This window comes from Neomonachus schauinslandi, chromosome 11, assembly GCF_002201575.2.
Source record: "Neomonachus schauinslandi chromosome 11, ASM220157v2, whole genome shotgun sequence".
Taxonomy (NCBI): Eukaryota; Metazoa; Chordata; class Mammalia; order Carnivora; family Phocidae; genus Neomonachus; species Neomonachus schauinslandi.
Window position 1 is genome coordinate 72,853,552 of NC_058413.1, and position 14,018 is coordinate 72,867,569.

Genomic DNA, 14,018 nt, shown 5'->3' on the forward strand with positions numbered 1-14,018 from the left:
GCCCAATGGTTCATGCTGAGGTGGGTGACTCCATACTGATCATATTTAAGAACAAAGCCAAGCGGCCCTACTCCATCTCAGCCCATGGTATTGAAGACATGGAGAGTGGGAAGCAACTCCAAGCATCTGTCACAAAGCCAGGTAAGTTACATGGGAGATCTGCTCCATGCTGATAAGGACCCCGGACTCAACTCTCTTCTGATCTTTTCTGATCTTTGAAGGCTCTTGGAAAGTTCATCTTAATGTCAATATGTTCCAGCCATCACCTAGTCACTCCTAATATGAGATCATCATTCATCCAATGACCAAGTGGTTATGGTGTTTCTAGGGCTCCATTAGGGACCTAAAAGTGCAGCAAGACATAATAATAGCTAATACATATTGAATGTTCATCTTTTGCCATGTGCTATGGTTTATATTTAAAAAAAAAATTCATTTTCCTTACAATAGCCCAACAAGGTAGACACTAACATATGTCATTGACTCTGATACCATTGATTAGAATATCCATCTTTATTTTTATGTTACTAAAAAAGGAAAGAACACATGGCCAATTAAACCTTAGCATGCCACTGATTGAAAGATGCATCTTGATTTCGGTTATGTTAAAATGTGAAAAATGCACATCCTATAATTGAGGAAATATGGTATCATTATGTCCATTTAATAGATGACTAAAGAACAGAGGGGTAAAGAACTTGACCAAGTCATACATGAGTAACAGTGGAACCTCAGTTTGCTGGAGTTAGAACGTATGCTCTTAGCCATACATTTCTCTCGAGTTGCTTAAAATGAATTTGGAGGAAAAAAAAGACAAACAAGATGAATCATTTCAGTAGTAATGTGGATTAATCATAATGGAATTCTAACTGGCAAAGAGTTTCAAGAATATATCTGGGAGTGTTTATAAAAGTTTCAGAGAAGGAAAATCCATAAAGATTGATTGATTGATTCAGAGCAAATAAAGAAAGGAGTAATTAGGGAAAGCTTTCTAAAAGAGGTGGAACTCCAGTTGGGTTTTAAAATATGCATTGAAGGGAAAGAAGATCTCATAATTTAAAGAGCTTCCTATAACATTTACACAGTTGAAATGTGGTTGTAGTAAATGTCAAGATCCTCTGTGACCTTCAGTTATGAAATTAAGAGCAATCATAGGTATAATTACAGGGGAATTATATTCCATTTTACTTCTTATGTGTATATATATATATGTATAATACTAAATACTATAGTAATTGTAATAAAGGTCATATAAACTTTTAAAAATTTAAAGATGCATAGAAGGAAGAAAAGAAAATAATCTAATGCATCACTGGAAAAAGTTAGCAAGGTATTCCTACAAGGATGGGGTTGAGGAAAAAAAATTGTCACTGACCATGATACCAACCTCTCTTGCCACTCCGTACCCCACCCCACCCCTAATTCAGAAACCTGTGTTTTGCTGCTTCAAGAAATCTCTCATGAACATTCTAAATGTCTATCTATAGGGAGATACTTAAACACATTTTGGAATATCCCTACAATGAACTATTACACAGCCATTAAATGATGTTTAAGAAGATTTTAATGACATGGGGAAAACTTGTGGTATCATGTTAAGAAAAATACAAGTATGGAACAAAGGTTAAAAAGGAAATAGGCCAAAATGTTAAAAATGGTTGTATCTTCAGGGTAGTATTTTAAGTAATAGTTAAGGTGATGTTCCTTTCTACTTCTTCACATGGTTTGTACTTTCTACATTTTCTGTCTTGGATGTCTCGCTTTTATTAAGAGGGAAATGGTTTTAATTGGGTCAAAAAAGCAATTAAAGTTATTCAGTTTTGGTGGTGAAAAGTAACTCAGGAGGGAGGAAGAAAGGTGCCAATCAGGCATGGGGAAGGGTTCTGACAGGGCTATGGGCCAGCTGGGGTGAGCCCTCACAGGCTGCTGTGCCCTGATGGTGAGGACTGGCAAGGGACATAGTTCTTCTGTGCTGACTGGCCTTCTAAGGGTCCTTGATGGGGTTATGGGGGTAGAGGGAAGAGTGATTAGAATGTGGCAAAGAGGGCGCCTGGGTGGCTCAGTCGGTTAAGCGTCTGCCTTCGGCTCAGGTCATGATCCCAGGGTCCTGGGATCGAGCCCCGCATTGGGCTCCCTGCTCCACAGGAAGCCTGCTTCTCCCTTTCCCACTCCCCCTGCTTGTGTTCCCTCTCTCGCTGTGTCTCTGTGTCAAATAAATAAACAAAATCTTAAAAAAAAAAAAAGAATGTGGCAAAGAGCCTTTTTCTCACTGCAACTTGGAGGGGGAGAATCCCCACAAGGGTCTCTGTCTGACAAGGTTGAAAGTCTTGGGAGAGCCCAGAGATTGGGGGTAGGAGCAAGAAACTAATTTTGTGCACAAAATCCAGACAAGTTGGAGAAGAATGGTTAGTTCGGGCATGCATGAGATAAGCAAAGAAGTCCCTCTCAAATTTCTTCTTCTCCTTTTCCTTCTTCTTTTTCATGCCACCAACTCAACATGCACGCACTGAGCATCTTCTTTTGTTTAGAGCTGTGCTCCCTACCAGGGTGAATAATGGATCATTCCAACTTTAATAATACCACCCCTTAGCCACTTGCATTGAAGAAGCTAAATATCAGCAGTTTATCTTGCAATTAACGGGGCAGAGGGGCTATAATGAAAGGTAATGGAAACTAGACCTAAGGTTATATTGCTAACCTACTGGTGTATGAGCAAATATGGAGCAGTTACATGCAAGCATTATTTTTGTTTTGCCTTGTGGCTTGCATTTAGCTATAGGCTGTATGTTCTGATAAGGTAGGGATGGGACATAGACAGTTCAAAAGGAGAGAGCAATTTAAATGTGGCTTTTATTTGAGACTTTTACAATGTGATTATCTTGCCAATTTATGTGAGTTTATTTGTGACTCCTCCGCAAGGCTCTGGGTCAGCCTCAGGGGATGCATAGATGTGGTGCCTGGCATTCATTTGTTATTAGTATACATACAGATGAACATTTATTGACTGCCTTCAGTGTGAGGCACTAACCTAGGTATTTTATTTTATTTAATCTTCACAGCAATCTGAAAAGTGGGATGACTAACCCACTTTACAAGTAAGGAGACTAAAGGTCAGTGAAGTTAAGTAGTTTGTCAAATTTAGATAAATAGGAAATGATAGGGTTGAGATTTGAAACTAAGTCTCTCTGATTCTCTCTGGTTCTAACTAGATGTCACTGGTCTGCACATTAGAATCACCTGAGAAACTTTAAAAAAAATACTGATGCCCTAGTCCTAGACTCTAGATACTTTAATTTCATTGGTTTGAGATGAGACCTCAGCAGTAAGAGTTTACAAAGCTCCTTGGCAATTCAATCAGAAATCAAGGCTGAGTCCCACAGTAACTCAAGTGTGCTCAAGCCTAACTCTTGGGAGGGAGATATGAAATTTGAGGAGAAAAAACAGTGAGGAATACAATACGTCTTCGTGTCTTGAGTAAACATCAGTTGATAATAGAAAGGTCAAATTAGAAAGAAAACCATAGTCTGGAATGAAAAATACACCATTTTGCAAATTCAGAAAATCAAGATGTAAGTTTAATTGGAACATTTCTAATGGATGAGTAATTCTCCCCAGCAATAAACATTAACCGAAATATATCAAGACCTGTTTGTTATTTCTTCAGGTAAAACATCTGAACCAAAGGTAGCACTAGTAAATTCTTTCTATTTCTTCTCATTTGTTTCAGGAGAAATAAACACCTACAGGTGGAATGTCCCTAAAAGGTCTGGTCCAGGACCAAATGATCCAAATTGTATTCCGTGGGTTTACTATTCAACAGTAAACTTTGTGAAGGTAAGACTGAGAGAACAACCAAAATGCTTAATGTAATATGGCTTTAAATCGATTACTCAAGTTATCACAACTCTGGTGAGTATATGTGAAGGGTGGAATGGTTGAGAGCAAGGATTTCAAACTATGGCCGTGCATATTTGTTAACATTGTCTCTGCTTGTATGGGGATTAACATAAGAATAAAAAAAAAAAAAACAAAAAAAACATTGTCTCTGCTTGAGTTGAGTGGTATTAAGAAAACAAACTTCAACTGAGTAAATTTTAAAGATTTCATTGGCTTTATTCAACAATTCATGACTTGGGCAGCTTCCCATCTAGCAGATAGAAAGGATCTCTTAAGAACTGTACAAAATGAAAGACTTGTATAGGCAGAAGGGGGCAAAACAAGGAAGTTACTAGCAAAGAGTGGATTGTGTATGGCAAGGTCACCTTCCTTTAAGGGACAGCAGGGGCCTGTCAGTCGATTACCTTACTAGTGCTAGTGATTGACTAGATTAAGATTCTGTTCCTGGGAGAGATTGAAACTGTAATTAACCTAGGAAGTAAGTCTTGGTTTGGTGATGTGGGCTTAGCACAAGTGACTCCATTTTGGACATGTTGTCTTTTTTTTTTTTAACAATTCCCCACTTTTGATCAAATTCTCATCTTGACTGAGAGATGTGATCAAAATTTAAGGCATTAACACCTCTCCCAGCTACTGCTCTGAAGCTCTCACGACTTTTGTTGATCCCCTGTGTGGTATTCATAGGTCATGATGCTTATTGTTGAATCTCTGTGGTATTCATAGGTCACAACTTCAGGTTCACATTTCTTAAGTTGGTCATTCTCTTCATTCTTTTTCCAATGTTCCATTCTTAGCAAGATCATTTGCTCATTTAGCAGCTATCAACATGCACTGCAAGCTTTTGAAGGAATACAGTGAACCAGGGAGACTACTGTGATGATCATAAGCAGAATAATCCCCACTTTCTGATGTGCACTTTGGAGCCATGATCCCCAAGGCAAAACAATCAAAATCAAATAAGTCAAAGAAAGACCAGGTTGAAGGAGTCACTTTCTAAAGCCAAGTGGCTTATTCAGTGGTCTTGTGTATCTGAGTTTCAACTTCCCCAGAAATGTTATCGGAGTGCAAGTGGTGTTGGCCCCAGCACCAACACCTCCTTGTTCAGCTAAAAGATAATAAAAGGCTATCCTATGATCCAGAACAACTTTGGCCTTGCAAAGATGGGTACTGCTAGTGAGATCTTTTTGTGATTGGGGCAGGTCTGATTCAGACAATCATAAGAATGTAGGGGTGCAAATGTGCTGTGATTTGCATAAGCATTTGTGTTTAACTGAACAAAGTATGGTTATAATTGGAGAAAGGTAAAAACAAGACATGGATATTCTGATGTTAAAAGTTGGACTTTGTGGGCGCCTGGGTGGCTCAGTTGGTTGAGCGACTGCCTTCGGCTCAGGTCATGATCCTGGAGTCCCGGGATCGAGTCCCGCATCGGGCTCCCTGCTCGGCGGGGAGTCTGCTTCTTCCTCTGACCCTGCCCCCTCTCATGCTCTATGTCTCTCATTCTCTCTGTCTCAAATAAATAAATAAAATCTTTAAAAAAAAAAAAGTTGGACTTTGTGAGACTATGGACTCTGGGAAACAATCTGAGGGTTTTAGAGGGGAGGGGGCCAAGGGGATTGGTTAGCCCAGTGATGGGTATTAAGGAGGGCATGTACTGCATGGAGCACTGGGTGTTATACAAAAACAATGAATCGTGGTGTATGGTGTATTGTATGGTGATTAACATAACATAAAAAAAAAGTTGGACTTTGTAAGTGACTCCTAAGTCGTGATGTGGGGGGTCAATTAAGAATAGAAGAAACATTGATGAGAGGGAGGAACACAGGGTCTTTAGCATCACCGACAGGAGTTTTTGATGTCAAATCCAGCAGTCTGAAAGGTTACCCCCCCTTAGCAAGGGCCTGGAAGACATGGATGATGGTGTTATCTTTCCAGACCACTGCCAGAGTAAAGGAAAGAAAGAGAAGAAGGAAGGGTTTGATGTTTAGTTAAAGTATGAAGCTTTGATGTGGTATCTTAGGTGGAAGCAGTCTAGCTCAATGTAGGCTATTTCTTTTCCTAGTCAATTTGATTTGGAAATCTCCAAAGTTTGTACAGGACCAGATGACAGGTAGAGCCTTCTTCAGCTCTGAGATGTACTCAAAATTTAGTTTTACAAAAGTGTCAGTGGTCAGAGCACTTGATAAGGCCCTTCCCATGAGTCTCATTCTTACAAAAATATCAGAGTAAAATAATAACTCTCTGTGAATAATAAAAAACTTTAACATTGCCCATGGTTAAAGATCTAATGAGAGTTCATTATCATGGAATTCACAAGGAAATTTGGTTATTTCTGTAACATACAACATTTTAAAATAATAATGAATTATGACTGATAATGTGATATTAGGATATATCAAATTTCTAGGAATTTTATACAATTTCTAGAACATTTATGATATGCATCTATACAAATATAATATAAAGAAGGCTTAATATTACTTCTTATTTCACGTTTCCTGTGTAATTTAACATATCAAATACACTTAATTAGTTTAACATCTCTCTTTTAATAAGGAGAGAGAACAAATCTTTTTCTTTTTTTAAAGATTTATATATTTATTTGAGAGAGAGAGTGTGCGGGGGGAGGGGCAGAGGGAGAATCCCAAGCAGACTCCTTACTGAGTGTGGAGCCCGATGCAGGGCTGTCTCATGACGTTGAGATCACAACCCAAGCTGAAACCCAGAGTTGGTCACTCAACTAACTGAGCCACCCAGGTGCCCCGAGAACAAATCTTTTGAAATGTTCCAGGGACCCTCTTAAAATATCCCAAAGTTGGTTCAAGGCCAAAAAGACTTCATTTAGAAATTGATTTTGGGGAACTTTCTCAAAAATATCAAAAAGTTTAAAAACACTTGGCCAAATAGGATCATAGGTCACTGTGAAATAATTAGTTATCCATTTAACCATAGTGACAAGACTTCACAAGGCAAATACAGAATACTAAATAGTTCTAAAAAATCTTAGCTCTTTTAGTAGAGAAGACTCAGTTCTCTTAAGTAATCAAAGACTTGATAAAGACAACATGAAATACAGAAAATTATTTTGGTAAGACAGACTCTGTTTTCTAAAGCAGATTACTTAAAAGGTAAAACACACACACACACACAACTGTTACTATCTTTTATCAAGAGCAAACCAATAATCCAAGAAAACTTGTCTTTTTAACAGAGAGTAAACCAAATATTAACTTCATACCAGTGTACTTTTTAAAAAAGTATAATTAACATACTATTAGTTATAGGGGTACAACATATTGACTCCACAATTCTATATATCACTCAGTGCTCACCACAATAAGTGTTAGTCACTATCTGTCACCTTACAACATTATTACAATATTATTGACAATATTTCCTATGCTGTATTTTTCATCTCCTAGATTTATTTATTGTATAATTGGAAGTTTGTACCTCATAATCTCCTTTATCTATTGTACCCATCCCCCGACCCGCTGCCTCTCTGGCAACTACCAGTTTGTTCTCTGTATTTAAGGGTCTTGGTTTTGTTTGTTTATTTATTCTTTGTTTCTTTCTCTGTTCATTTGTTTTGTTTTTTAGTTTTTTTTTTTTTACTTTTCAGAAGTGAAATCATATGGTATTTTAATTTCTCTGTCTGACATATTTGTCTTAGCGTACTACCCTCTAGGTCCATCCATGTTGCCACAAATGCAAGGTCTCACAAATTTTTTTATAGGCTTAGATAGACAGATAGATAGATAGATATCACTTCTTTATCCATTCATCTATAAATGGACACTTGGGTTGCTTTCATATCTTGACTATCATGAATATGATGCAATAAACACAGGGGTGCATATATCTTTTTGATACCTAGTAGTGGAATTACTGGATCATATGGCATTTCTATTTTTAATTTTGAGGAACCTCCTTACTGTTTTCCACAGTGGCTGCACCAATTTACATTCCCACCAACAGTGCAAGAGGGTTCCTCTTTCTCCACATCCTCACCAACATTTGTTATTTCCTATCTTTTTGATTCTAGCCCTTCTGACAGTTGTAAGGAGATATCTCATTGTGGTTTTGATTTGTTTGATTTGACTAGTGATTTTGAGCATCTTTTCGTGTGTCTGTAGTCCATCTGTATATCTTCTTTGGAAAAATGTCTACTCAAATCCTCTGTGCATTTTTAAATTTGATAACTTGCTTTACGGTGTTGAGTTGTGTAAGTTCCACGTATAGTTTTAATATTAACCCCTTATTAAAAAATCATTTGCAAATATATTCTCCCATTCAATAGGTTGCCTTTTCATTTTGTTACTGGTTTCATTCGTTGTGCAAAAGCTTTTTATTTTGGTATAATTCCAATTGTTTATTTTTGCTTTTGTTCCCCTTGCCTGAGGAGATATACCTAGAAAAATATAGCTATGGCTGATGTCAGAGATATTACTGCCTATGCTCTCTTCAAGGATTTTTATGCATTCAGGTCTCACATTTACGTCTTTAATCCATTTCAGTTAATTGTTGTGTATGGTGTAAGAATGTGTCCCAGTCTCATTCTTTTGCATGTAGCTGTTCAGTTTCCCCAGCACCATTTATTGAAGAGACTATCTTTTCCCCATTGTATATTCTTGCCTCCTTTGTCATAGATTAATTGACCATATAATCATAGGTTTATTCCTAGTCTCTATTCTGTTCTATTGATCTATGTGTCTATTTCTGTGCCAGTATCATACTATTTTGATTACTACAACTTTGTAGTATATCATGATATCTCGGATTGTGATATCTACAGTTTTGTTCTTTCTCAACATTGCTTTGATAATTTGTAGTCTTTTGTGGTTACATACAGATTTTAGTGTTATTTGTACTAGTTCTGTAAAAAAAATGCAGTTGGTATTTTGATAGAGATTGCATTGAATCTGTAGGTTCCTTTGAGTAGTATAGACATTTTAACAATATTTGTTCTTCTAATCCATGAGCATGGAATATCTTTCCACTTGTTTGTGTTGTCCTTGGTTTCTTTCATAAATGTTTTATAGTTTTCAGAGTACAGGTCTTACATGTCTTTGGTTAAGTTTATTCCTAAATATTTTGCTCTTTTTCGTGCAATTGTAAATGGAATTATTTCCTTATTTTCCTTAATTTCTCTTTCTACTACTATTATTAGTGTATAGAAATGCAACAGTTTTCTGTATATTAATTTTGTTCTCTGCAAATTTGCTGAATTCATTTATCAGTTCTAATAGTTCTTTGGTGGCGTCTTCAGGGTTTCCTATATGTAGCATCACGTCATCTGCAAATAGTGACAATTTTATTTCTTCCTTACCAATTTGAATGTCTTTTATTTCTTTTTCTCATCTCATTGCTATGGCCAGGGCTTCTGGTACTATGTTGAATAGAAATAAGAGTGGATTTTTTTTTTTTTGTATCATTCCTGATGTTAGGTGAAACTCTTCCAGGTTTTCACCATTGAAGATGATGTTATCTGTGGGTTTTTCATATATGGCCTTTATTATGTTTAAATGTTTCCTCTAAACTCACTTTGTTGAGAGTTTTTAGCATAAATGAATGTTGTGTCTTATGAAATGCTTTTTCTGCATCTATTGAGATGATCATATGGTTTTTATCCTTTCTCTCATAATATGATGTATCACATTGATTGATTCACAAATATTGAACCACCCTTACATCCCTGGAATAAATCCCACTTGATTGTGGGAAATGATTTTAACTGTAATGTTGAATTCTGTTTGCTAATATGTTGTTAAGGATTTTTGTATCTATGTTCATCAGAGATATTAGCATGTAGTTTTGGGTTTTGCTTTGTTTGTTTTCATAGCGTCTTTGTCTGGTTTTGGTATCAGGGTAACATACTGATCTTGTCCACTTATGAGCCCATGGCAGCCTCAGACAGGCCCCCCAACAGCACAGGGACCAAACCCTGCCCTGTGCATCCATAGCAGGCAAAGCAGATCCTTGCAGTTCACTGCTCTGAAGGCAAACACATTTCTGCCACAACAGTACAGGGCACAGAACCCACATAGGAGACACCCCTGTATCACCTGGTTCTGGTGACCAGAGGGCAATGTGCTACAGGACCTCTTCTACAAAGGCCACTACTTTCAAGAGTAGGAGATGTGGTTGACCTCCCTAATACATAGAAACGAACACAGAGAGTTAGACAAAATGAAGAGACAGAGGAATATGGGCCAAATGAAAGAATAAGACACAATCACAGCAGAAGAGCTAAATGAAATGGAGATAAGCAATATGCCTAATAAAGAATTCAAACTAATGGTCATAAAGACACTGGACTTAAGAGCAGATGAACTCAACAAACACTTCAACAAAGAGATAGAAAATACAAAAAGGAACCAGGCAGCAATGAAGAATTCAGTAACTGAAATTAAAAAAAAAATACACTACAGGGAATCAACAGCAGATTACAGGATGCGGAAGAATGGATCAGTGATCTGGAAGACAGGGTAATGGAAAGCAACAAAGCAGAAAAATTTTAAAAAGAATAAAAAGAATAATAAAAAATGAGGATATGTTAAGGGAACCCAACGACAACATCAAGCATGATACTACTCACATTATAAGGATCCCAGAGAAAAGAGATAAAGGGGAGCAAAAACTTAAGTGAAGAAATAATAGCTGAAAACTTCCCAAATCTGGGGAAGAAAACAGACATCCTGAACCAGGAAGCACAGAAGCTCTCTAATAAGATTAACACAAGAAGTCCACACCAAGACGCATAATAATTAAAATGGCAAAAAGTAATGATAAAGAAAGGATTTTAAAAGCATCAAGAGGAAAAAAAGAGTTACATACAGGGGAAACTCCATAAGGCTATCAGCTGATTTTTCAGCAGAAACTTTCCAGGCCAGAAGGGAGTGGCATGATATATTCAAAGTGCTAAAAGGAAAAAACCTGCAACTAAGAATACACTACCCAGCAAGGTTATCATTCACAGTAGAAGGAGAGATAAAGTGTTTCCCAGACAAACAAAAGTTAAGAAGTTTATCACCATTAAACCAGCTTTAGAAGAAATGTTGAAGGAAATTCTTTGAATGAAAAGAAAAGGCATAACTAGAAGAAAATTATGAAGGGAAAGAATTTCACAGGTAAAAGCAAACATATAGTACAGGGAGTAGATTAATCACTTATAAAGCCAGTGTGAAGGTTAAAACACAGAAGAAGTAAAATTGATTATATCTACAAAAATTAGTCAAAGGAAACACAAAATAAAAAGATGGAAAATATGAGGTCATATACATAATATGTGGAAGAAAGTAGAAATTTAGTGCTTTTAGAATGTTTGAATTTAAGCAACCATCAACAACATAAACTGCTATGCACATAAGATATCATATATAAATCTAATGGTAACCACAAATCAAAAACCTATAATAAATACACAAAAAAAATGAAGAGAAAGGAATCCAAAGTTAACATTAAAGAAAGCCATCAAACTACAAGGGAAGAGAGCAAGAGAAGAAAGAATAGAGAAGAACTATAAAACCAACCAGAAAACAACAAAAGGGCAATAAGTACACATCTATCAATAATTACTTAAAATATAAATGTAATAAATGCTCCAATTAAAAGACATAGGATGACTGAATGGATAAAAAACAGACCCATCTATATGCTGCTTACAAGAGATTCACTTCACACCTAAAGACACATAGAGACTAAAAGCAAAGAGCTAGAAAAACTTACCATGCAAATAGAAGTGAAAAAAAAAACACAGGGTAGCAATACTTATATCAGACATATAGGCTTTAAAAGAAAGACTGTAGTAAGAGGCAAAGAAGGGCATTATACAATGATAAAGGAAACGATCCAACAAGAGGATAAAATAATTGTAAATATTTTTGCACCCAACATAGAGTACCTAAATAAATAAAGCAACAGAGGTAAAAGGAGAAATTGACATAATACAATAATAGTAGGGGACTCTAGGACCCCACTTACTTAAATGGATATATCATCTAGACAGAAAATCAACAAGGAAATGGAGGCTTTGAACAACACATTAGACCAGATAGAACTAACAGATATGTACAGAACAATTCATCCCCAAACAGCAGAATACACATTCCTGTGTATTGCACATGGAACATTCTCCAGGACAGATCACATGTTAGGCCACAAAACATGTCTCAATAAATTTAAGAAGATTAAAATCATATCAAGCATCTTTTCTGACCACAACTATATGAAACTAGAAGTCAAGTGCAAGAAAAAATCCTGAAAAGAACACAATTTCATGGAAGCTAAACAACACGCTACCAAACAATAAATGGGTTAATCAAGAAGTCAAAGAGGAAATACAAAAAATAAATGGAGACAAATGAAAATGAAGATACAATGGCCCAAAATCTTTGGGATGCAGCCATAGCAGTTTTAAGAGGGAAGTTTATAGCAATACCTCAAGAAGCAAGAAAAATCTCAAATAATCTAGCCTTACACCTAAAGGAGCTAGAAAAAGAAGAACAAAACCCAACACTAGTAGAAAAAAGGAAATAATAAAGACTAGAGTAGAAATAAGTGAAATAGAGACTAAAAAAAATACAATAGAAAAGATCAATGAAACCTGGAGCTGGTTCTTTGAAAAGATTGACAAAATTGATAAACTTTTATCCAGACACATTAAGAAAAAGAGAGAGGACTCAAAATCAGAAATGAAAAAAGAGAGATAACAACTGACACTACAGAAATATACAGGATTATAGGAGAATATTATGAAAAATTATTGGACAAATTGGACAACCTAGAAGAAATGGATAAATTCCTAGAAACATAATCTTCCAAAACTGAAACAGAAAAATAGGAAATTTTAACAGGCCAATTACTGGTAATGCAATTGAATCAGTAATCAAAATACTCCCAACAAACAAAAGTCTGGGATTTTATAGGTGAATTCTATGATAAATTTAAATAAGAGTTAATATCTATTCTTCTCAAACTATTCCAAAAATAGAAGAAGAAGGAAAACTTCCAAATTCATTCTACAAGGCCAGCATTACCCATATGTCAGTGTACTTTTGATATTAAAATGTTTTTTTACTTAGGGCACCTGGGTGGCTCAGTCGGTTAAGTGGCTGCCTTCGGCTCAGGTCATGATCCCAGGGTCCTGGGATTGAGCCCCGCATCGGGCTCCCTGCTCGGCAGAGAGCCTGCTTCTCCCTTTCCCTCTGCTTGCCGCTCTGCCTATTTGTGCTATCTCTCTGTCAAATAAATATATTTAAAAAAAATCTTTAAAAAAATGTTTTTTTACTTAAATTTATTATAGTCTTAGCCAGCTTGACTCACATAAAATTTCTTTCCCAGGATTCCCTTCTACAAACCTTCTACAACTTCCTTTTTTTACATCCAAATTTTGTCCTTTTTTTCCCCTCTTCCTTATTCTGAAGTAATCAGCCTCACTCTAGGACAAAATTACTTTCTTTTCCCTCAACAAAAATGCATCTCCATTTCTCATACCTTCTTTTACCAAAAACACACAGCCTAGTTTCCTTGCAAACAGAGTCATTTCCCTTATTGTTTCTAGTAGCTTGAATATGTTGAATTTTTAACCATTAATCACCATAATTTCTAGTGAAAACAGAAAAGCAAACAATTGTTAACTGTCTTTTACATTAGCATTCTGTGATTTGGCAAATTTATAAATACATATCATAATTTGTAGAAATATATTCTTCCTCATAGTAAATTTTTCAATGTGGCATAAAACTTGTTTATTAATAAACCCAAATATCTTAAGTTTCTTGGTAATAAGAAGTCAAAAAAGTAGGTAAACCCATGTCCAGTAATTAGTGTTTCAGTATTTTATTTTATCTGGAAATGATCTAGATATTAAATTACTATTCATCCTTTCATTTCACTTAGCAAAACTCTAAGGTTTTAAATTATCAAAAAGATGTGGGGACACTATTTAAGTAGACATACCATGAAATACCATTATTGCTGAAAGGTTCACCTAAATACTACCAGCATTTTTCACAGAGTTAAAACAAACAGTCCTAAAATGTGTATGGAACCACAAAAGACCCTGAATATCCAAAGCAATCTTGAAAAAGAAAAACAAAGCTGGAGGTACCACAATTCTG

General features: G+C 36.0%; 1 protein-coding gene across 1 annotated transcript in view; it reads left to right on the forward strand.

Annotated features, from left to right (window-relative positions):
• Positions 1-14,018, forward strand: part of HEPHL1 (hephaestin like 1) — an 89,177-nt gene that overhangs the window by 56,631 nt on the left and 18,528 nt on the right. Inside the window, exons 14-15 of the mRNA XM_021679082.1 lie at positions 1-141; positions 3,728-3,834. Of these exons, the coding sequence (XP_021534757.1) occupies positions 1-141; positions 3,728-3,834 (248 nt within the window). The remainder of the gene's footprint in view (positions 142-3,727; positions 3,835-14,018) is intronic.